The sequence below is a fragment of the Panicum virgatum genome, chromosome 1K, assembly GCF_016808335.1.
Source record: "Panicum virgatum strain AP13 chromosome 1K, P.virgatum_v5, whole genome shotgun sequence".
Taxonomy (NCBI): domain Eukaryota; kingdom Viridiplantae; phylum Streptophyta; class Magnoliopsida; order Poales; family Poaceae; genus Panicum; species Panicum virgatum.
The window spans coordinates 40,377,268-40,399,765 of NC_053136.1; the positions used below are offsets into that span (position 1 = coordinate 40,377,268).

Genomic DNA, 22,498 nt, shown 5'->3' on the forward strand with positions numbered 1-22,498 from the left:
AATAATTATCAAAGTGGCACTAGAGTTTTATCCAGTTGTCAAATTGTTATTCAAATTCTAAAAGTACCACTAGAGAGGGAATTTGTAATTTTTGAGAAAGCCAATGGCATTTTGCAAATGCTTATTTTGAGTAACTGACTAAGAGATTTTAGCCACTAAACATAAAAACAAAGTGAATGAAAAAATAATATGTGTATATGTTGAGGCACAATTTCGCTTGACAACATCCTTTTAATGGAAGAAACAATGGCCACCATTGTGCACTTTGAGTTGGTGTTTCTCTTTCACTTTCCATAAATATGTCTGGAAATTGTTATGTATGTGGGTACAAATATTTATTAGATGTAAATTATTATGGATTTTGCAATAAACGAGCATGAGCTGTTTTGGTTTGATTAGTTATCTAGTTGTGATAATGAGATATCAAGATACCAAAAGGTGCTAGTGTAAGCACGACACACTAGACACTTCCGCAGTGCTGTTGCTCTTACACTTTTCACACATGATGCCTACTCGTAGAAAGCAAATCCAAGGCAACATGATCAGCAAAGCCATCTTCTCAGCGTAACATATAGGCGGTAAATTTCGGTCACAGATATTTATTCCACTCCTGATCGCAGCATTGGGGCCTTAAAATCACATTTTTCAAATTGCAAGTAATAATACAAAAGCACAACAAAATTGAGCTTCAATTCCCATAAAAAAACTTAAGCTCGATTTTTCCATGAACCAATCTGGTGTGTCCGAGCAAACACACCAATCTGCTGTTCGTCCTAGTTAGGATTCGCCAAGAGCATCGGAAAGATGTCCACGTCGAAGCCATTGCCACCATCCTTAGGGATCAGAGAGCGTATCGCGTCGACGCCGCGCTCCAGATCCTCGGGCTTGTACCCCGTCAGCTCCTCGAGCTCCCTGTCCAACGTCACCATCCGCCGGTACGACGGCTTCAGCGTCCGCATCGCCAGGAGCACCGCCGCCGCCGCCACGGCCGACGGCTTGAGCTCCAGGCAGCCGTAGTGGAGCAGCGACACGTTGGCCAAGTCGTGTGCTCTGGACCGGAGCTCCGGTCCCAGGTCGTCGCCATCCTCCTGGTCCTGGCCGCGGTCGCGGGTGAAGTGCTCCACGAACGTGTACGCCGTGGGCCCGCTGAGACGGTAGTCGAGCGCCGCGAGCAGCGCGCGCTCCATGTCGATCACCTCCCGGTGATTGGCGAAGCCGACGCGCCGGGCGATCCTCCTGGCGCCGAGCTTGTCCACGGCGGCCTGGTCCTCGTACTTGGCCGCGGCGTAGACGGCGGCGCCCCCCAGGAGGTTGAGCCGGTGCGCGCTGGTGTCGTCGCTGAGGGGCCGCGCCGAGAGGAACCGGTCGGCGTAGGAGACGGCGCGGTGGAGCGTGACGGGGGCGAGGTCGTAGCGCCGGGTGAGCCCGGCCATCCAGCGGACGAGGGTGGTGCGCATCTCCGGGCTCATCCGGCCCCCCTGCGTCGTCGCCAGGTAATCCGGCGAAGGCTGCGCCTTGACGTCCTCCTCCTGGGCCCGGAGGATGGCCTCAATGTCGTCGTCGTCGTCGTCGCAGGACGCGTAGAGCTGCGGGCATGTCGACGTGGAGTTCTTGCAGGTGCCGTCGTCGCGGATCGGAGAGGCGGGCGCTGGGATCAGCAAAGGTGACGACACGGGCTCGTCGACGGCAGGCTGGGCGAAGAGATTGCTGTGCTCATCTGCGTGTACGGTGGCGCCGCCGGAGAAAGGTTCGAAGCCGGTGAGCGGAGGATGGGCAAGGTCAAACCCGAAGCTGAAGGGATTGGTGTGCAGCGCGTGGCCGGCGCCGCCGCCAGATAAGGGATTGGCTTGCAGCGTGTGCGCGGCGCTGCCGCCGGAGAACTGATGGAAGAAGCTGAAGGGGTTGCTGCCGCGCGTTGCGTGCACGCGGCCGCCGTCGGAGAAAGGCCGGAAGCTGGCAGGCGAAGGAAGCGCAATGTCAAGGCCGAAGCTGAAGGGGTTGTTGTGCATCATGCCGCCGCCACCGCGGGTGGAGGAGGGCACCAAGCCGGGCGGCGGAGCAAGACAAGAAGGAAGCCGCGAGGTGATGGCGTCCATTGTGCCTCGGCGCACAAGAAGAGAGCCTGGCGGCAGTGGCGGCGGCGGGCGGAAAGAGCGCGGGCGGCCAAGGAGCCATTGCGCTGCCCGCGCCCAACTATTTATGCACTGAGTTGAACGAGACCGACTCGGTCTCAGGTGTCCGACTTGGAGTCTGCAACCCACGTCGGATTCGAACTGGCGCAATACTGGCCAACCTTACCCGCTGTCCGATCCTTTCCCCGTTCCCGTTTCCGCACGGTCAACCCGCCGGGCGGCGCTGCTTGCAAGTTGTCGGACTCATGCGGCGCGGCGTTGTGCAAGCAAGCAAGCTGCAAAATGCCGGCGATCGTCACAGGTGAAGAAGGTGAAGACCACGGCCTAGTTCAATTCAAGAATACTAGTACGAATCCCATGCATTGCTTTTCACAGTTTCACTTTCCCTACTTGAAGCCAAATCAAATGCATGACATGACCACTTCACAGTGACCATGCCTGTAACCCAGCTCAAAGATATCGGAACATATAACAAAACTGTATATCAACTCGTTTAAGAACTTTAAAGATCCGACGTCAGAATTCAGCTTAGCAAGCGAAGTCTGCTCTGGAACGTACCCAACAAAGCAGAGTAAGAGCGAAAGAGAACTAAAGCGTTATCATCCTACTACGCAGTAGCATAACAGCAACGGATGCAACCCTCTCTGTCTTTGACCAAGGGCAAAAAAAGGAACCAGCAATAGCAAAACCTGCAAAATCCCTAGAGAGCTCTCTTCTTCTCAGGACACATGCAGTAGTGCGGCTAAGATTCTTTCCCCTCGTGCTCTCTGCTTGCTTCTCACGAACTCGAGCTCTCTTGATATATTGCCTAGCCGTTCGGAGCGAAGGGCTGCTGCTCGTCGCTGGCTGCAGACTTGATCTCGTTGTCATCACTGGTATTAGACTCGATGTCCTCCTCGACCTCCTCGTCATCGTCGGCCTCCTCGATCTCGGCATCATCGGGGGCACCGTGCTTGAGCTGGATAAGAATGACAGTCGTGTCGATAATTGTCGGCAGGGCGCGGTGCATGAGCCTCCCGCAGATGATGTTCAGGTCAGTCTCCCCCTGCATTGCTCAGACAGACAAAGTGCACGTTCAGGGCAACAATTTTTTCCATCAAGGTAAAAACTTTTTGTAAAAAAAAAGCAAGCAAATCTCTCAAGTGTAGGTTTCAAATGGAAAAAAATCTGTCAGGTACAAGGCCAGGTTCAGTGGTAAAATGTTACTTGTGCCCAGTGAAAGTTGCATCATTCATATTGCTATAGCATGACAGGCAGAAAAGATGGGAGGAAAAACTCACGGATTCTAACTGCTCGCGTACAAAATCAACCACATCCTGATATGCCATAGATAACCTGCCCCACAAGAAAACAAGAGGAACAGTTTATTAGCATAGGATTAAACAAAATCATATCAGATATGCAATTGATATTATACTGGCTAGGTTTTCTTAGGGAAAAATGGCAGGTGCTCTACCTTCTCACTCTAGATGGAAAGGAAGTTAATAACATGTTCCAAACTCTGAAGCTCAGATAAAGTCCAAAGAAAAGAAAATTGAGAAGATCATTACAAACACTCTAAGCTTTAATCCTTTTTATCCTTTGTTGTGTTGATCTTCACCGTGAGCTCCAACTGTCTAGGTTTTTCTTTTCATGAGCCATATAGCAGATTGTGGTAAAGTTGAATTCAATGTTGTACTATTAGTCTATTATCATTATCCCATTTGAGCATACTATGAAAAAAAAATATCTTACTGCATAACTTATACTGCCTAAGAGTATCTTACTGCATAACTTATATTGCCTACATCAGAATTCAGGCAAAAAATCTAGAGGTTTCCTAAAGCGAGCTCTTGCACAACAAATCAAATATGTTTGACCCATCATCTTCAGCTAGCTAAGCCAAGCAAATAGCAAGTCATGATGTTCAATGATATCAGGATGCACTAGCTAACATAAGGATGGAAAATATTCTTTCTAGTGGTAACTTTGACCTCATTAACTCATTATATGTAACCAACTTAAAATATACATACACCAGAAATCATGCGAAAGTGTAACGGCGAAGTAGATTGGCTAAGATAAACCTGTTTAAGCTGCATGCAATTAATTGAAAGAAAATGTACAGATGACCCTGGATTAAACACTACTGTCTGAGACCCAATTAAAACTGCTGTATTAGAAGGAACAAGAATGCAAGCTGATAGATGACGTGGACTTGATATATTCTGCATTCATTTTTGCACTTATGGGAAGAATAAATACACAATCTGACTTCTGTTATATACTCCCTCCGTTCTTGAATATATGTCACTTCGGACAACAAAATTAGTTAAAAAATGAACTAATTTTCTTGTCCTAAACGTTATATATATAATAACAGAGACAGTACTTATCTTTGGCTAAGGACTTACCATAGACCACGACTTGCCATGACAAGAAACTCGATATCATTGGTTATCTCCATCTAACAATGAAATATGTCATTTCCCATCAGAACGCACCAATGGAACAAATTTGTAATCTCCTAAAAATGAGTTTCTTTGAACTTACAGCGTGAATATCTGGACTGCATATCACCATTTGTTCTTCAGGAGGCAAATTTTTGTTCTTCTTGAATACAAAATCACCTGCATAGTAAGTATAGAGATCAATTCCAGTGCAAGATATTACATACAAATGACAAAAGGAAATCAGGTAAGACTATACCAATCGCTCTGGAGGTGGTTAACTTTCCTTCTATAAAACTGAAGCCGCCCAGTTGTCCTCCTTCTATCACAACATTATTATCGATGTCTAAATATCCTCCTGCTCTTTGAATTCTCTGTCTTTCATTCTGATGGTATGGTTTGTGGCCAGTGGATAATAGAATTGCCTTTTGATACAACAGAAACAAGCATAATTTAGTCATCTCTTGATGCATTTGTTATGAAAATGAAACAGTAGGTATAGTAAGACATTTAACAGGAAAGAAATCATTCACCTGGCCATTCCTTGAGGCTACACAAAGAGAATCTCCAACATTTCCAACAATGACCTGGTTGCCTCTAGTGACAGCTACACATGCTGTGCTTCCTGTACTTTGAGGTGGTTTATAAGGAGTTTCCTGTAATAAAAAGACAAAGTGATGTATAGAACATACAATTATACAATAGTATAAAATAAACGTATATAAACGTATAGCAAGGAATAGGCTTGGAAAAACTCGGAGGGAGCGGGTTGTTTTATATTTTCTATGTTCCTATGATATATTAAGTGAGCTTAAAAAAAAGGTGATATCTTCGCTCTTCGGCGGTGATACCTTAAACTGTGTAGTAGGATAACAACCAAGCTACAATGCAAGCCTAAAAAACTTTTGGCCTCCAACTCAGTACACCAGGCACTAGATGTAACATCTAATCGAAGGTAGCTGCTTAAATATACCGTTTCCAACTCCACGGCACATCTTGAGAAAGAACAATTTCCTCATATCATACTCATCCTTTCAATTCCTTTTACCGATAATATTATGAATAATATTCAGTAGAGAAAGCTTTGACTAACTTCTAAAACAGATGTATGCTTAAATAACATTCAGGAGTTGACCATATTACCTCTATGCAGTACCAAGGGTTGACAATAGGACAGAAGACATGCTCTATCCAATTCCTACTATTTGTTGGACTAACTAATTCTCTCCATTCATTTGATTGTCGCAACACCTGATCCATTCTGCAACAAGTAAGCAAATAACATTACATATTCCATATTTGCAGTTTTGCATATAAAAACTGCAAGAGCAATAATATGGACACAATGTTGGTCCTTTCAACTCCAGCGGGGAAAAAAGAACATAACTAATGGACCAATCATCTCAGGAATAACCTGGAAAACACACTCCTGATTGCATTATTTAGATTGCTCTGATAGTCTGGATGGACCTGAAGCTCAATATGAAACAGTCGCGCACAAAGCAAAGCTACTTCAGCTCCTGAAAGAGAACACAAACAGTTCAGTTTGGCCATGTTATCTAACTGATGTAGTAAATGCTACCTATTGAACACGTATATGGCAATGATACTGTATTCAAAAGCTTAATCATTAATTCACGGTACAGCCAATAAAAGAACGAACTTCATAAGAGATAAAGCATATATTGAACCAGTCAAACATATTGCTAGAATTTGTCAATGAAACGATAATGTGATTGTCATAATTATTCTCAAGACTCGTTATTGTCGTAATTATTCTCAAGTCTTTTTCTTTCCAATCCCTTTCTTGAATTTTGTACCCTTATAATTTTCAAATTTTATCGATAATTAACTCAAATACCATTGCAATTGGTGCAGCTAATCTGGAATTCAATTTTATTTGATATACAGCTCTGCATGGTTGAAAGTATGACTGAATCTAGTGAACAAATTTAACGATTCGTTTTTGAGGAAAAAAATGTAAACAACTCTATTCAAGACTTCTTTTTCAGATATAGGTGCTAAGTCTCTTGATCGTAGAAGCCTAAATAAAAAAAATCAAGCAACATACCAATCTAAGGATTCATATTTGAGGTTCACTGGCATGTCAAATTGTAATGTCATTAAAGAACTATATGTATTATGAGCAAGGAAGCTGATGATGAAACCTACAGCTTAAATAACTAAATGTCCAAAGTGAGAATGCAGATAATGTAACAAACACATGCATACCACCAATGTTTTCTGCAGACTATGAATTAATTCTATAAGATTAGTCTGTTAGGAAGAAAAATTCATGAGGATTTAGCTAATGCTGGACATGATAAGTTATGGTAATAGAAGACATGCTTGCAAACTTGTTACAACAAGATAGCAATCAAGATCAAACCTCTATGGCCATCATAAACACCAAAGAAAGATGTGGTATGATCTAGATCTGGGGCAACTGTGTACTGAAGAATAAGAAGGGTAAAAATTAGGATTAGTATTTCAACCCGTGTTACTCGAAAATTAATCAGATATTGTAGAAGTATTCTCCCAATGATCTTAAAGGACCAGTAGATTACTCACGGCATCTTCCATTTTTGGACCAAAACCCTGCATAGATGCTGCTGCATACTTGATTCTGACATTTTCTCCTCCATCAGTTCTAATATCCCGGCTGTTAGAAGCACCCATAGCCGGGTTTGCTTTCCTGAAACTTTCTAGTGGGAATATAAAATTATAGAAATACTCCACAAACAAAATCAGACAAGAAACAGGTGTGTTGAAACTGCATTGCAGATAGTATAAATGCTCAGCAAGCTTGATAAAACATGAATTGAAAATACAATTGGAACAAGTACGTTACTGCATGTAGAATTGTAGAGCTAGGATTAGATTGCAAAGAAAATATATAGATATGCCACTACTGCAAGTTGAATGCTTAAGTTGTCATATCGTTGGTCCAATTGTACTGCAAATTTCACGAATTAATGAGGAGTCGCCAAGAATATTTTTGAAATGATTCTGCAAAAGTTCTTCTAATGCATTTTTGGATGCTTATATGATGTGAAATAAACGATATCCCGGTGCGCTAATTTAATTTCTTCTGCTTGTAGGATATTATTCAATAATAATTAAGCAAAAGTAAACTAAGATTTTACTGTCAACTATAAACATAAAAGCTTCACAGCCTCTATTCAGTATTCAGAACACCAAAATCTAAACCAAGAAACGATAGTAAAAACAACAGACGATATGTAAAGGTGATACTAGACAAGAAGGAACTAGTTGTCAGTCAGTCCTAAACAAGAACCATGAATAAGATATGGACACCCTATTCAACATATCAAATTCACGAAATGATCTCAAAAAAGGAAGGTAAAACAGACTGTTTAAATTTCTAGTGCAGATTATAATCAACCAAGAGGAATGAAACAGGGGAAAAGCCTGGCTCTAGAACATGGCAACGCACAATGTCCTGCGCTAGTATAACAAAGAAAAAGAAATGATGACGGGCAAGAATACACCGTACATATCTTGTAATGACACTCCATCTAGACGAAATAATCCGCCTCAAGGAACAGAAACCTCTGATACGAGAAAAATCAAACAACAGTTCACGAACAGCCAACAGGGAGCATGGCATGTCGACTTGTCGAGGTCACTGTTCTATCGCCCCACATCAAGATTGACAAACAGCACATCACCAAGCACGTAAAGCCAAATTGCAAAAAATAAGAGATCGAGACAGGTAGTGATAAAGAGCATGGAGCCGTCGAGGTCCCACTACCACCAAGGAAGCAGCAAAGAGCAAGAGGAATCTAGGAACGGCGGTACAAACCCTCATATCGTCGAACAAAAAGGCACCCCACATGCAGAAATTTCTACTTCTGAAACGCGCCGAAACGGGGGGCAAAACAGAGTAACGGAACAAGTAAAATTACAGCAGACGAGCAGATGTCTCCGGGATGCAAATTGCTACGGACACGCAGTCACTCCGGAGAATCAGGAAGAACAACAAGAGGCAATGCAAAGGAATGCGATTAACATTACGAGCATCGTGTCAGATAAGACTAAGAGAGACGATGCAGGGGTCGATCATCCGGAAGTAGTACTACCACCTCTCCTCCAAGGAAAAATTAGAAAACCACCAACAACTTCGAAAGCAACGGCAGCAGCAACGGTGAAATTCTTATCCCATCGAAACAAAAAATAGCAGCGGCGAACGAATGGCTCCACTCAAGCGCCAGCGCAGGCGAAACCAAGGAGGAGAGACGAACAGAGGTCACCATGGCTTATCGGTGCTCGTCGGCCTCCTCTTCCAACAGAAAAAAAAATACCACCAGACCAAAAGCAAACAGCAGCAGCAAAAGCACGGATTCGACCGCCACGAACACGCGGCGCGGTCGAAGAGCAGCGAAACCCCCGCAAAGAGCATCGTGTCAGATAAGACTAAGAGAGACGATGCAGGGGTCGATCATCCCGGAAGTAGTACTACCACCTCTCCTCCAAGGAAAAATTAGAAAACCACCAACAACTTCGAAAGCAACGGCAGCAGCAACGGTGAAATGCTGATCCCATCGAAACCAAAACAGCAGCGGCCAACGAATGGCTCTGCTCATGCGCCAGAGCAGGCGAAACCAAGGAGGAGAGGCGAACAGAGGTCACCATGGCTTATCAGCGCTTGTCGGCCTCCTCTTCCAACAGAAATAAATAATACCACCAGACCATAAGCAAACAGCAGCAGGCAAAACAAGGATTCGACCGCCACGAACACGCGGCGTGGTCGATGAGCTGCGAAACCCCCGCAAAGCGCATCCAGATTGAGAGAGAGCAGAAAGCACGGTGACAAAAACGCAGCGCGTCGAGAGCAAACACGCGGCGCGGTCGAAGAGCCGCGAAACCCCCGAAAAGTGCATCCAAATTGAGAGAGAGAAGAAAGCACGGAGACAAAAACGCAGCGCGTCGAGAGCAACGAGAAGAAGAGGAGGAGCAGCACACCAGCAACACAGCAAGCAACGGGATGCTCCGATTCGACATTCGAGCAGGACGCGGTCGACGAACCTTACGGGCCGGCTCCGCGGCGGAACGGTGGGTTTTGGGGGGAGAGAGATGGAGGCGGAGGAATCCGAGGAAGCGAGAGAGACGAGGGGAGGAGGGGAGAAGTGGGAGGCCGATCTCACCTTCACGGCTTCACCTTTTCGCTCCGCTGCAAGCCTGCAATGCTGCTCCTGCCTGACAAGCAGAGGCGGTTGCGCTGCTTATAAAGCATGCAGCGAACCCCACCCGCGGCTAGCTTCGCATGCACGCCGGCTCACGTGTCCGTCCCCCGCGGGCGCCTCGTCCGTGCGATCGCGGCCCGACCGAGATCGGACGCTCGAGGAAGGCCCGACGTGGGACCCGTACGCCTGCGAGGCTGCGATGGGCTTGGCGTGGGCCCTCCGTGACGTAAGCCGAGGAGGGGCTCCGATTTCCTGGCGTTCTTGGCGGCAGGCAGCCGTCGCATTTCTCGATCGCTGGCGCGGCGGCGCCGTCGCACGGACTAGGGTTCCGCGGCCTTCTTCGCAGCCCTTTCTCCGTCATGCCCGGAGATCAGGCCTGTTTGGTTTGGTTTAGTACAAGTAGCACAAAACTTTTGACTAATAATTAGGGTACTAAATAAAAAGGTAATTTATAAAATTAATTCCACAGCCCTGCGCTACTTCGCGAGACGAACTAAATGAGGCCTTTGACCGCACGATTAGAAGATGGTTACTGTAGTATCACTGTAACCAATCATCGATTAATTACTATCATTAGATTCGTCGTGAAAAGTTACACCCATCCGTGAAAAGATTTTGCAAATAAACTTCGTTTAGTACTCCATGCATGTGAGATTCTTTTCTCGGGAATCATGTGTGATAGGTATGATAGAGAAATCAAACAGGGCCTGATGGCGAATCTAAAGTGGGGGCTAGTGGGGCTCGAGCCCCCCCCCCCCACTGCCCGTGAGACCATGGAGCCCCCTCATCCCCTCCTACAAATTTTAGACACCATGGATGAAGAACTGCAGATTTTCAGAGATTAGACGGAGGTAGAAGACGACCGGTGTGTTATTTGGTCAAGACAGTTAAAAAAGACCCAGTGAAAGAACTAGGTAATTAGTTGGGCCGTGGCCTGTGGTCATCCAATTTCAGCCCAAAACCAATGAAGCTCAATAGCCCATCACTCGTTGACCAAATTCCCCAGTCAGGAAACTCTCCAATCCGGCGGTCATTCCACTAATCGTGCGCGCCTGTGCAGTTACCGGCGAGCAAGCTGTGGCCTGCGTCAAGCTGCGAGGCCAAACAGCGAGCCGTCGGCTACGCCAACGCACCGTAGAGCACAGACGCAGAGACGCCAAGGCCAAGATGGTGAGCGGTGGCGCAGCCAGCAAGATAGAGCGGCGACTCGCATAACGACCGGAGCGGCAGCCGGCGCCGGCGCAGGCTCGCATCGCATGCCAGTCCCCACACCATGAACTTCGAGGTGAACCGTAATATACCATAGACAACTAATTTTTTGATGGAATGTTCCGCCCCCCCCCCCCCCCCTATCTTTTTATCGTAGATCCGCCCCTGCCGGAGATAGCGCCCCTCGAAGCCTCGACAGAGGTGGCCGGAGTCGAGGCCGGCGGCGGCGTGGCCGGTTGGAACCGGGAGGGGATCTCTTCTCGGCTAGAGCCACGGTTTATCAGAGGAAATGGAACGGGCCGCCTCGCAATATCCGGGCCGTGACTCAGCCTGTTTTTTGGGGGCCCAATTAGCCCAGAACTTTCATCGATGGACCGACCAGTTGTCGTGTAGCCCAAGAATGACTTTGCCAGCACATGCCACCCCGTGGTTTTTTTATTTTTTTATTTTCGTTTTTTACAAAAATATATTTTCGATTTGGAAATTTACAGGAATATACCCCGGCCGCACGACTACCGGGCGGCAGGGACCTGGTCGCCCGGCAGCGGGGCGGCAGGGGCTTTTGTAAAAAAATCTTCGCGGAGAAAATTGCGTGCAGATCCCTGGGGCCGGCCGCCCGGCTGCAGGGTGACCGGATCTCCCACCCTTATATAAGGGTTGGCTGGTCCCCCCACCCCTCATTTGCATCAATAAAATTCTAGAAACCAAGAAAAAAGAGGGAGAGAGGCGAAACCCTGCCGGATTTTCGAGCCGGCGACTGCAGGTAACCAAAATTCTTCTACGCTTTCCTAATAGATTATGTTGTAATTATTTTTGTTGAAACAGTAGATTAGCAATCAATTTAATATCATGATTGTGTGTCCAGATATGTCGAGCAAGCTTCGTTTTCAAGTTCATTATGGTGACGGATATATTTCTCATGATGCGTATGGAGTAGATCTATCAGCTTTTGAACGAAGAGAGTGCGGAATAGATAAACCCTTAGACATGAGTTTTGGTTCCATACGCAAATGACTTCACGAGATATTCAATTTGAATCCAAAGACTCATTTTCTAACCGTTCAGACTGTGACGAATTGGGGAACTGAAGGGGATTTTCTGGGAGTTGATGCTTATAGCAAACACCGAAGAATGACAGACTTACATGCAAGCAGCTCTTGACCGCGGGTGGCCTCTTGCAATGCTAATTCAGATTCACTAGATGGCAGCCCATTTCGGTGAAGGGTCAACAAGTACATCATCTCATATGAACCAAACAGTGGAACAAGAAAATGAAGATCAGAACATGCATGTCACAGGACCTGAGCCGCAAGGTATGGCTGATCAGGTAGGAGAAAAAGAAGATAAGAACGTGCATGTCATTCAACCTGAGTCGCAAGGTTTAGCTGATGAGGGGGAGCGGATACCTGGAATAGTGGAAGCTGTACAGAATGAAAACCAAGAGGCTCGAATGATGGAAGAATGTGGGGACACATCAGACAATGAGGACTACCCGTTGCTAGGTGAATGGCGAGACAAGGGTTTTGGAAATCTAGTGATACATGATATTAGGAGTAATGAGTACGAATACAGAGAGAATGAGGTTGTGCAGGGGGCAAAGTATCCTAGCATTGAAGCTGTGAAGCTTTGGCCTATATCGTTGAGGAAGGAATTCAGAGTTGTGAAGTCTAGCAGCAAAGAATATGAGGTGAAGTGTGTCAATGGCGATTGTACATGGCGAGTACATGTCTACAATGGTAAGTACAAGACATACTGGGAGTATTCAATTGTTACACCACATATATGTAGATTAACTGCTGTTACGCAAATTCACTGTAACATCACGTACATATAGATTAACTGCATGGCAACGTCGCCCAAAACCTAACCAAGCCGCCACCCACACCACCTGCACGCCGGTGCGGTGCAGTCAGCCAAGCCAAAGCCACCCACCCCACGCGGTCACGCCCCAGGCCTCGTGAGACGCACGCGCGCTGCCGTCGCGTCGCGTCGTGTCACAGCTTGGAGTAAAGCTGCGGCGTGCGCCACCTGAAGAACTTGCCCGTGGGCATGTCGCGGGGCGGCAGCAGAGCGAGCCCCGCGGCGACAAGGCCGGCCTCCTCGGCGGTGCGCTTGCCGATGCCCCGGGTCATGTCCGTGCGCGTGAACCCGGGGCAGAAGCAGTTGACGCTCACCCGCTCCCCGGCCAGGCGCGCCGCCAGCAGGCGGGAGTAGGCGTTGAGCGCCAGCTTGGACACCGCGTAGTCCGTCCACACCTCCGGCCACCCGCGCCCACGCCAAGTGCCGTCCCGGACCTCCGCCAGGAACCGCGACACCATGGCCTCGATGTCGCGCTCCGTCAGCGCCGCCTCGTCCAGGAGCATGCGCCGCAGCGACGGGTCCTTGAGCTTCTGCGGAAACAAAAAAAAAAAAAGGAATGCAAAAATGAAATGTTACTTCTTAAACATGCTTCAGCTCAATGCTCGTAGCATTACCACTACAACTAGGACTTCGTCTGAAACCGGCATCTGGATGTCATTAGCACACTAGTCCATGTTTCCATTACACTGACACGCCAAGTTGACAATGTATTCCGATTCGTGTGGGTGGATGGATAGTTGGAGGAGTTCGGTTCACATGGCTTCGGAGTTTGGACAGCTCGACGTGGTGTGGACTGTGGGTGGTTCTGAAGTGCTGAGATCACCTGCAACGACATCGACAGCGAAGTAGCACTATCCCTCTGATAGGGCGTTCAAACTTCAGAGTCCACGGGCTCTGAGCAAGATGAGGTCATTATCACTTTATCAGTCTACTTGTACTCGTGCCCTAATCAACAAGCTAGTACTACTTAGGCCTTGTTTAGTTTCAAAATTCAAAATTCCAAAAAATGAGAATTTTACATGCATGGAGTATTAAATCTAGACGAAATAAAAAATTAATTGCACAGTTTGCTTGTAAATTGCGAGCTGAATCTAATGAACCTAATTAGGCCATGATTGGACACCAGATTGCTACAGTAACTGCTACAGTAACTATGCTACGATGGTCTGGTTAGACTCATTAGATTCGTCTCGCGATTTATGGATGAAATCTGCAATTAGTTTTATGATTAGTCTATATTTAATATTTTAAATGTGAAAAAATTCTATTTCAAAATTTTTACACCCTGCATGGCTTAGTCAAATAATCTCGATGGATCTGCGTGGGCCGGAAATCAAATAAACTAAGGTCAAGTCAGCAGCGTCGACATGTGCCATCATTGATCTCTGCAGCTCCAGGTTTCAAGTTCAACTGGCCTGACATGCAGCTGCGCCGTCAGGCAAGGTAGGTAAAAGATTTGATTCCGATATCGTTGCAGCTTATCCCGAGTCTCCCCATATACCCCCATATACAATTAGGAAAAAGGAAAATTACGGGGATTGGTGGCACTGCGAGTGCGAGCCATGCGATGTGTGGTGACTTACGTTGAGGAGGCCGAGCTGGGAGCTGATGTTAAGGATGCGGCTGGTGGTGGGTGCCCGGCGGAACAGCGGCAGGAGCGCCTCGGTGAGCATCTTGGCCCCGTAGAAGTTGGTCCGGAGCACCGTCTCCGCGTGCTGCACCGAGTTGCTGTTGATCTCGTTGAACGACACCCCCGCGTTGTTCACCTGCGTGGATCGGAGACGCAGCAGCACCCAAAGTCGATCAGGTTTAGAATCACACAGGACTGTCTCTACGACTCTACCAGGATTCAGAATTTCAGATACAGGCTGCGGATGGCCTATCTGGGATATTCTGAATCCTGGGCTGAATTTCAGATTCAGAATTTGCCTACACCATCTGCACTACACTAATGCTGTGGATTATTATTATTAATATTGTGGGTCGCGATGGCATCATGATATTGTGGTAACTGCCACTACTTGCAATACTACTATACTACTAGAGCTTATCTGAAGTCAGAACACACAGCTCTTGTCCTGCACTGTTCGATCGTCGTCATGGACTCGTAGTGGCACTGTTGCAGCAGTTCGATCGTGAGCGCGTAAAAGAAAATCCTACGCGTGCTTGCACGGGCAAGAATAATAATAACAACAGCATGGATCATTGTTTTGATCGCCTGTGCAGTTGCAGACTTGCATTTGCTTACATTTAAAGGCCGTAGCGTGTAGCATCACTACAGGAAACGACATAGTTGCCGTGTGCAGCAACTTTGCCGTAAATCGGGCACACGGCAAATGCCCTTTTTGCCGTGTGCTGTCATAGAGGCACACGGCAAAGTTGCTAAACACGGCAAACAGTTAATTTTCTGTGTGCTAGCTAAGGCACTCGGCAAAGTATAACATTTGCCGTGTGTCGTTTTTTGTGTTTGCCGTGTGCATAGTGTTTAGCACACGGCAAAGTATTTCAACAAAAAAAATTGATTTCACACTCCCAACTTTTTTTGGTATACACGTATTGTATATGGTACTTTATGCTAACATCTGGTATTTTTTAGTCTATTTTCTACATTTAGTCATTTAATTTCATTAAATACATTTGTTGGAATTAAGTCCAAATTGAACTGCAAACAATTTGAATAAAGGAGTAAAATCCATCAAAAAATCATATTCATATTATTGAGTCCAATCTGAGGCCGTATTTATGAAATGGGAGGCAAAAATCGAACATCTTTTTCTCGAACCATGACGGAGAATATGAGGCCGAATTATTTTAAAATTCTATAAATAACATACGAAGTCTAAAAATCATAAAATTTGTCATGATATCATAATTTCATGTGCTGAGTCTATGGTAAAAAATTGAGAAGGTTTCGCACAAGTTTGACGTATGCTCCTTACAGATCGAAACATATCATCAGAAAGATCCATAGAGTAGAGAATAAATTGTTCAGATTTCAAGTCAAAGTGACGGTCAAATTGTGGTTTGACTATAAAACATTTTGTGTATGCAATAGAGAGCATAGACTTATCAATGTAAAATTTTGGTAATTTTTTGAAATTGTTTGATAATTTTAATGTATTAAGTGCTATTATAGAACTTTAATTGATATAAATTAAATTTGAGGTATATCTACATAAAATAAAAGAATTATATGAGCAAAAATAGCAAATATATATTGTTAAAAAATTTGACAAGATATTGTTGAGGTAAGTGATATGAATTTACAAGAATACATGTTGAAAAGAAGGAGAAGAAGGGAAAAATGAAAAAAAAAAGTTTGCCGAGTGTTTTATACAGCACTCGGCAAAAAAATTGTTTGCCGAGTGTTTTTTATAAACACTCGGCAAACCCTGCCATGTCATCGATTCAAGCCCATGCCAAGATGCTCTCCTATTGGTTCTCTCCTCACCCATCGGATAAGACCCACCCTTCCCGTCCTCTCTCTCCCTCCATCCTCCTAAAAAAACACCGCGGCCTCCTTCTCCAGTCGCGCCGCCAGTCCCGGCCCTTCTCCAGCCGCGCCCTCCCCTCCTTCTCCCGCCGCCGATGCCCGCCCTCCTCCTTCTCCAATCGCACGTAACAAATGCAATAAGTTGAACAGGGGCTTTGCTAGTACCATTTTTTTAAGAAAGGCTCTGCTAGTACCATACACAGGGCGCGGAGCCACCACTAGGGCGAGCCCGGGCGGCCGCCCTAGGTCCCCTTGGCCGAGCAGTAGAGGATATCCTCAGACCTCAGTTCTCCACGCCGCCGGGAAGGGAGCAAATTGCGGCGGCGCCTGCCAGAAGCGAGGACGACGCTGAAATTTGAGAGGAAGACAGGCAACCGCGTACTGGGCCGAGACTTGGTGGCTCGTGGGCCGAGTAATGGGCTGCGGGACGCTTCAGGTTTCAGCCCAGCGCAGCCTAGGGTTTGCGTGGGGTTTGGTGGCCGCTTGGCCAGCAGCCCAAGCCAGTCGCGCGACGCGACCGCACCCCCGGCCCCCGCCCGCCTGCGCCTGCCGCAGCTCGTCGCCTCGTCCTCTGGCCTTTGCGCCCGCCGCTCGGCCGCCCGTCGGCCGTCGTCCCATCCGGCCGTCACCCCATCGCCCCGTCCGACCGTCCGGCCGTCTCGTGCACCGCTGCAGGCCGCCTCGGGCAGCCCTCGGCGGCAGCACCTCCCGCCGGCCGCGCGCGCGGCACACCCGCAACCCGCCTCGGCCCTCGGCGGCGGCGCCTCCCGCCGGCCGCTCGCCTGGCCGCCTGCAGCCTGCCTCGACCGGTGGACGGAGGTGGAGGCAGCCGGCGGGGGCGTGGGGCGGCGGCCGGCGGCCGGCGCCGTGGGCTGCAGCGGCCCTGCGCTGCTGCGCCGGAGCAGCCGGAGGCCTGGAGCGCCAGGCACCCGGCGGCCAGCGAGCCTGCACGCGCGCCTTCCGTGGCTGGTTGCACTGTTTCACTGGTACTGTTCTGCCCTAGGTCACTTGTCAGGCTGGCTTCGCCACTAACCATACATATCTTTTACTACACAATGGCATTGTCAACCTAATGAAAGTGGTCGGGGTCTAAGCCTCTTAGGGAACGAATAATCCCGCTTGCCTTATGATCAAGTCAGAGCTCTGAACGAATAAACAACCAACCCAGGTGACCAAATACTCCATCTTCAACCTATGAAGACCTTACACTGAAGCATGAGACCCACGTTTTTCATGTAGATACTCATTAGCTTTTCATGTAGATACTCATTAGCTCCTTGTCGTATGACAATATATAAAAAAACATATGCATCGGTCGAGTAGATTATGACAGAAATCAATCGTTTCAGGTAGAATTTTCGTCTGAAGAGAATAACAAGGCACCGTATACCCGCATCCGCATGCATTTCGTTTACATGCACGGCACACGGTCATTTAATTTTCAAGACTTTCTTTCCTTGTAAAAGAAAGGATGCATTTCTTCTTGAAATCAACAAAGTGAAAAGGTACACATGAAAACCATGAAAAGAAAATACTTGCAGGAGTAAATAACAAACGCACAATCCGTACAATATATCCAACAACAAAAAAAAGACCGGTTAGATAGATGATAGATCTGCTCACGTTCCCCCATTAGCTAGCTAAAATGCACGTAAAGCTGAGGCCAGCTAGCTGCAGCTTGTACGTACACGGCTGGTCATTGGTTGATAAGGCTAGCTAGCTAGTGAATTATACTGATCCATCCATTCGCCGCGATCACACAGGCCGGCTAGCTGCTTACACACAAAACGTCGAAACCCCAAGGCTTTAGGGGCGACGTTAGGCGTCAGACGAAAGATTAGTAATCAACAAGGGCCAGGTGCGGCGGTTCAGAAGGTGACGCGGTGAATGGCACGCCACTTGTGAATTGTTTAGGACTTTAAGGGCAGCAGGGATGGCACCGACCACGTGAATCGTGACCGCTGATTGATTGATTCCGCTCGCCATTGCTGCTTGATTATTTTAGCAGATAAGCACTGAACAGTGCAGCGGAATGCATGAGCGCAGCCAGATGAAATGCCAGCCGCTAGATTGCTAGGGTGTTTAGTTAGTTAAGCTCGATTAGGCCGGAGATCGTATTATTTTTCTCTCATCTCTATAGGAGTATAGGGTACTAGCAGTGCCTTTGTTGGGTATTGTATTGGGTTGCCACTTGCATTGGTGCCGGCGCGTGCTGCCTTTTCCACCGTCCACACCGCAGTGACGTCATGCCCGGCCTGCAACCTCCGTCAGGCATGGTCAAGGGCTTCTATGCCACGAGAAAAACATGAAGCAAAATGGGGGGAGAAAAAAAGAAGGAAAGATGAAAGAAAGAGGTCTTGTTTAGTTCTCCGTAAAAAAAATTTACATATCAATCACATCAATATTTGAAGACATGCATAGCATATTAAATATATAGACATAAAAAATCAATTTGCATAGATTACCTGTAAATATAAATTGTGAGATGAATCTTTTGAGCCTAATTAGTTCGTGATTAGATAATAAATTGCTACGATAAATATGTACTAATGACGAATTAATTAGTCTTAATAAATTCATCTTGTACAGTTTACAGACGAGCTCTGTAATTAATTTTGTGATTAATTTATATTTAATATTTTAATTATAAAAAATCTATTTCAAAAGCTTTAGCCAGAAAAACTAAACAAGACCTAAGAGTGAAAAAGGTAATGCCATGTGCGTTTCTGCCTTTCTGGAGCAAACAAGGGGGGCAAGAACGGGAAATTGTCCAAAGACTTCAAGATTAATACTAGTTGACTGGTAACAGTGGTTTGCCGTGGAGTTGGAAACTAGGAAAAAAGAAACTAACAAATCGACGCATAGACGAAGCAAGATGCACGAACAAAACCAGTCGCGGTCGCTTTGAGCATCTCCAACAGAGTATTTATACTTTATACCCAAAACATATTTTGTTCTATTTACCAATAGCTATTTTGTGTTTTTGGTAATGGTTCCTGCAGCAGATTACCAAAATCCAATCACTAAAAATAGGATGGAAAGGAAATCCCCTTCATTTAGATGAGAGAGATGTGTGTTTTGATGATTATAAAATTTTTTAAGGTAACGAGTATTGAATTGGTAATCTGTTGGAGTACCTCTAATTACCAAAACATCAGCTTTTTGTATTAGAGAGAGGGATGAGTAATCTATTGGTGATGCTCTTAGTCTTAGCCCTTGCATTTACTGGTACTCGCTTTCAGCCTGCAGTCTGGAGCTGATGGAGCTCTTGCAGTCCTGGCTAGTGGTAACTGCGTGCACCGTGCAGCGTCTGTGCTCCGTCGGTCTGGACCAATTTTATTTCCCTTTCAGAGAAGAGGTCACCGCTTGGACGGGCCGGGCCAATCCTTCGACTAGGCCGATCCAGCATTTGGAAAAACAAAATTCTAACCGAGGCCGTTAGGCCCAATTGGCGCCAAGTGGGCTTTGTTTCCAGATTCACTGCTGCCTGCATGCATCCATGCGGCGCATTATCGTGCCTCATGCATGGTAGCATCATCACGCGCTATTCGCAGTCACGTAGCATCACTATATTTGTCATGGAATATAAATAATTCCCAATAATAAACATCGGAAGGCCCATTAACGTTGGAGCGGTAGGTTACACCATCTATTAATCCCATATTGCCAATGGACAAGAACATAATAGTTTTCCTCCATATAAATGTGAACCATCCCCTCATAAAAAAGCTGCACCATAAACTCTTTGTATACAGGGAAACGTGAAGGCAATTTAGTTAGGGTTTGGACTCTCGTCGCTGTCTCGTCGTCCTTCGTTACAGCGATCGTCATTAGCGCTGGGCTGGTTGCTGCGAGGCCAGTTGCAGCAATCTGTCGCAAACCGCCCCCGTTCAGTACGTGCATTGTGATCTAATCTCAGTTTCAATTATGTTAATTTAGATCATAAATATGTTGTTTCCAATAATAAATAGTATTGTATGCTAGAAAGTTTTTTTACGCTAGTGTAGCTATGTTTGCTACTTTGCTTGCAAGCAAACACGTGCTCTTACGGTTTCCCGTGGTTATTAGTTGTGGTTAGTTTCACCGAGAGGTCGTCTGAATCGCGTTACGGCTAATGGCGAGACCATCTTCCTAGTATCAGATTCCTCATGTTCGATTGCAGCAGATTCCTCCTCTCCCCTCCCCAGTCCGGCCATACAAGGAAACGCCGGAACTGGACTGCGAACTGGACTGCTTGATTGCATTCCTCTCCTCTCCTCTCCTAGCCTCTCCTCCAACAGTCCAACTCCGACCGATTGGATGCTACATGCATGTGCTCTGTTCTCTGCTCCTCCGCCCAGCACCATCCGGCCCGCAGTTTTTTCTCCTACTCCCGTCACATACCATTGTATTCCTTCCTCCAGTTTAATCCAACCACCCAGACCAATTCAAACCCAATCCATTCCTTCGAACCGGTTCCTATCCAATTAAAATCCATTCTGTTCAGTTTTGTTTCTAGCTCAATTTGATCCACCATCAGACTGTACACTAGAGTTATCATCAGATTATGACGTGTTTCGGTTTGAAGCAAATCACAGGCACATGCACAGCTAGCTATATTTCTCTCAAGACCCCACCTGTCCATCCATACCACTAGTCTCCATTCTTGTGCCACCGCAAGATGCCGATGCCGAGGCCGTGGCGACCGGTGCTGGAGTCCGCCGCCAAATGTTGCGTGGCCGTGGACGCCGCGGCGGCGGCCAAACGGCCTCGATCGGGCGCGCTAGCTGTTGGCCACAGCATGCAGTCGCGTGGTCACACTCGCTCGGCATGGGGCATCTCTGTGGCGTTTACAACTAGGCAGCTGCTCCCAGTATTCACATCTAAACAAAGGAAACGTTAACTAGCTAGGTTCTAGCAGAAATTACGCCTAAACGCACCAGCACATGTTTGAACACGCAAAATATCTGCCTAAAACTCCCTCGGGTCGATGAATATGGAGTGCCCGGCCGGCGCCTCGGTCCAGTCGCCGAGCGGCCCGGTGCTGTAGCCGTCCGCGAGCAGCATGATGCACCAGAGAGGTCCTCGGCGCCAAGCCGCGCCCAGTTCGGCACCCCGGCGCGGACGGGATCGCAGGCGCTGACCTCGGTGGCCACGACGCCGCAGCCGCGCCGACGCGGGCCATGTTGTGCGCGTGGCAGCACAGGGGGGGGGGGCGCGCGTCGGCGCTGGTTCCTGGCGCCACCGAGGCCGTAGAGGAAGTAGAGCCGGAACGGCGCGAACAGGTTGGGGATGGACAGGGGCGGAGACAGGAATTTATTTTTTTATTAAGGGGGCCAATCATACTAATTTATATAAAAATTTAATTAAAATTTAAATTTTCAATATAAATTTGGGAGCCATAGGGAGCCAGGTCCCTGCCCGCCCCCCTGTCTACGCCCTTGGGATGGAGGGGATCCCGAGACACGGCGCCGCGCGGTCCACCAAGCGCTAGGCGCCCGCCGCTGCGCCCGCGCCCGCGCCCCGCGCACCTCGAGTCGGAAGGCGTCCATGCAGTTCCGAACTCTGAGCACGGCCCACGACGGCGGCGGCACGCGGTCAGGAACGCCTCCACGCCCTCCCAGCGTGCCCCCGCCGGCACGGCCAGGAACGTGCCGAGCGACAGGTCGTTGGACAGCACGGCGTCGATGTCGGCGGGGAAGAAATCGACGCCGGCGAAGTGCCAGCAGTAGAGCAGCTCGGCCTCCCGCGGCTCGAGCCACACGATGGCCGCCCTCCGCGAGGGCAGGAGGGCGTGGCCGAACACCGGGTGCACGAGCACGGACAGCGTGCGGAACTTGGCGTAGCCGCAGCGGCCGGTGAAGAGCCGCACCGACGCCTCGCTGTCCTGCTCCGTCGCCATGTACGCGTACTCCTCCCCCGTTTGCCGGAACCACTCCTCCATCCGGTCCACCAGCTTCTTCCCGACCCCCTTCCTCCTGCGATGCAGCAGCCACTCACTCGAGAGTCGAGACACGTTCTCGAGTGCGTGTACTATACAGTACGTTTCTTGTTGGGAGGGCTGCTTGCACGTACGTATATACTCCTACGTACGTGGACGTACCTGTGTCTCGGGGAGACGCGGAGGCCGAGGACGTAGCCGACCTTGGTGTAGATGGGGTCCTTGGCGTAGCCGCGTGGGTCGTGCCG

At 47.7% G+C, this 22,498-nt stretch overlaps 2 protein-coding genes and 1 pseudogene across 3 annotated transcripts; all 3 read right to left on the minus strand.

Moving 5' to 3' along the window:
• Positions 1-2,601: 2,601 nt before the first annotated feature.
• On the minus strand, positions 2,602-9,775 carry LOC120707909 (probable protein phosphatase 2C 21). Of its 2 annotated transcripts, XM_039992974.1 has the most exons (11): positions 9,730-9,775; positions 7,133-7,266; positions 6,951-7,014; positions 5,976-6,081; positions 5,705-5,822; positions 5,095-5,217; positions 4,821-4,986; positions 4,665-4,741; positions 4,526-4,578; positions 3,413-3,467; positions 2,602-3,177 (listed from the first exon to the last, which is right to left on the minus strand). In XM_039992974.1, exons 2-11 carry the CDS (start codon positions 7,238-7,240, stop codon positions 2,941-2,943), a joined length of 1,107 nt encoding a protein of 368 aa, XP_039848908.1. In that variant the 5' UTR covers positions 7,241-7,266; positions 9,730-9,775; the 3' UTR covers positions 2,602-2,940. The 2 variants fall into 2 exon arrangements, with proteins under 2 accessions (XP_039848908.1, XP_039848914.1); XM_039992980.1 differs by lacking the exon at positions 9,730-9,775 and having other exon boundaries at positions 7,133-9,698.
• Positions 9,776-12,771: 2,996 nt separating this feature from the next.
• On the minus strand, positions 12,772-14,938 carry LOC120655284 (salutaridine reductase-like). Its single transcript, XM_039933040.1, has 3 exons — positions 14,906-14,938; positions 14,421-14,603; positions 12,772-13,367 (listed from the first exon to the last, which is right to left on the minus strand). Exons 1-3 carry the CDS (start codon positions 14,936-14,938, stop codon positions 12,972-12,974), a joined length of 612 nt encoding a protein of 203 aa, XP_039788974.1. The 3' UTR covers positions 12,772-12,971.
• A 6,342-nt stretch (positions 14,939-21,280) lies between these two features.
• Positions 21,281-22,268, minus strand: LOC120657089 (annotated as a pseudogene).
• Positions 22,269-22,498: the final 230 nt, after the last annotated feature.

Excerpts from the sequence above, each read along its gene's own strand:
- LOC120707909 (XM_039992974.1), bottom strand. The coding sequence starts at position 7,240 with ATGGGTGCTTCTAACAGCCGGGATATTAGAACTGATGGAGGAGAAAAT. Across the intron at positions 7,015-7,132 it reads GTCCAAAAATGGAAGATGCC|TACACAGTTGCCCCAGATCT; the intron begins GTGAGTAATCTA and ends CTTATTCTTCAG. Across the intron at positions 5,823-5,975 it reads ATCAGGAGTGTGTTTTCCAG|AATGGATCAGGTGTTGCGAC; the intron begins GTTATTCCTGAG and ends TACTTGTTGCAG.
- LOC120655284 (XM_039933040.1), bottom strand. The coding sequence starts at position 14,938 with ATGACGACGATCGAACAGTGCAGGACAAGAGCT. Across the intron at positions 14,604-14,905 it reads AACAGTGCAGGACAAGAGCT|GTGAACAACGCGGGGGTGTC; the intron begins GTGTGTTCTGAC and ends CGATCCACGCAG. Across the intron at positions 13,368-14,420 it reads CCCAGCTCGGCCTCCTCAAC|AAGCTCAAGGACCCGTCGCT; the intron begins GTAAGTCACCAC and ends TTGTTTCCGCAG.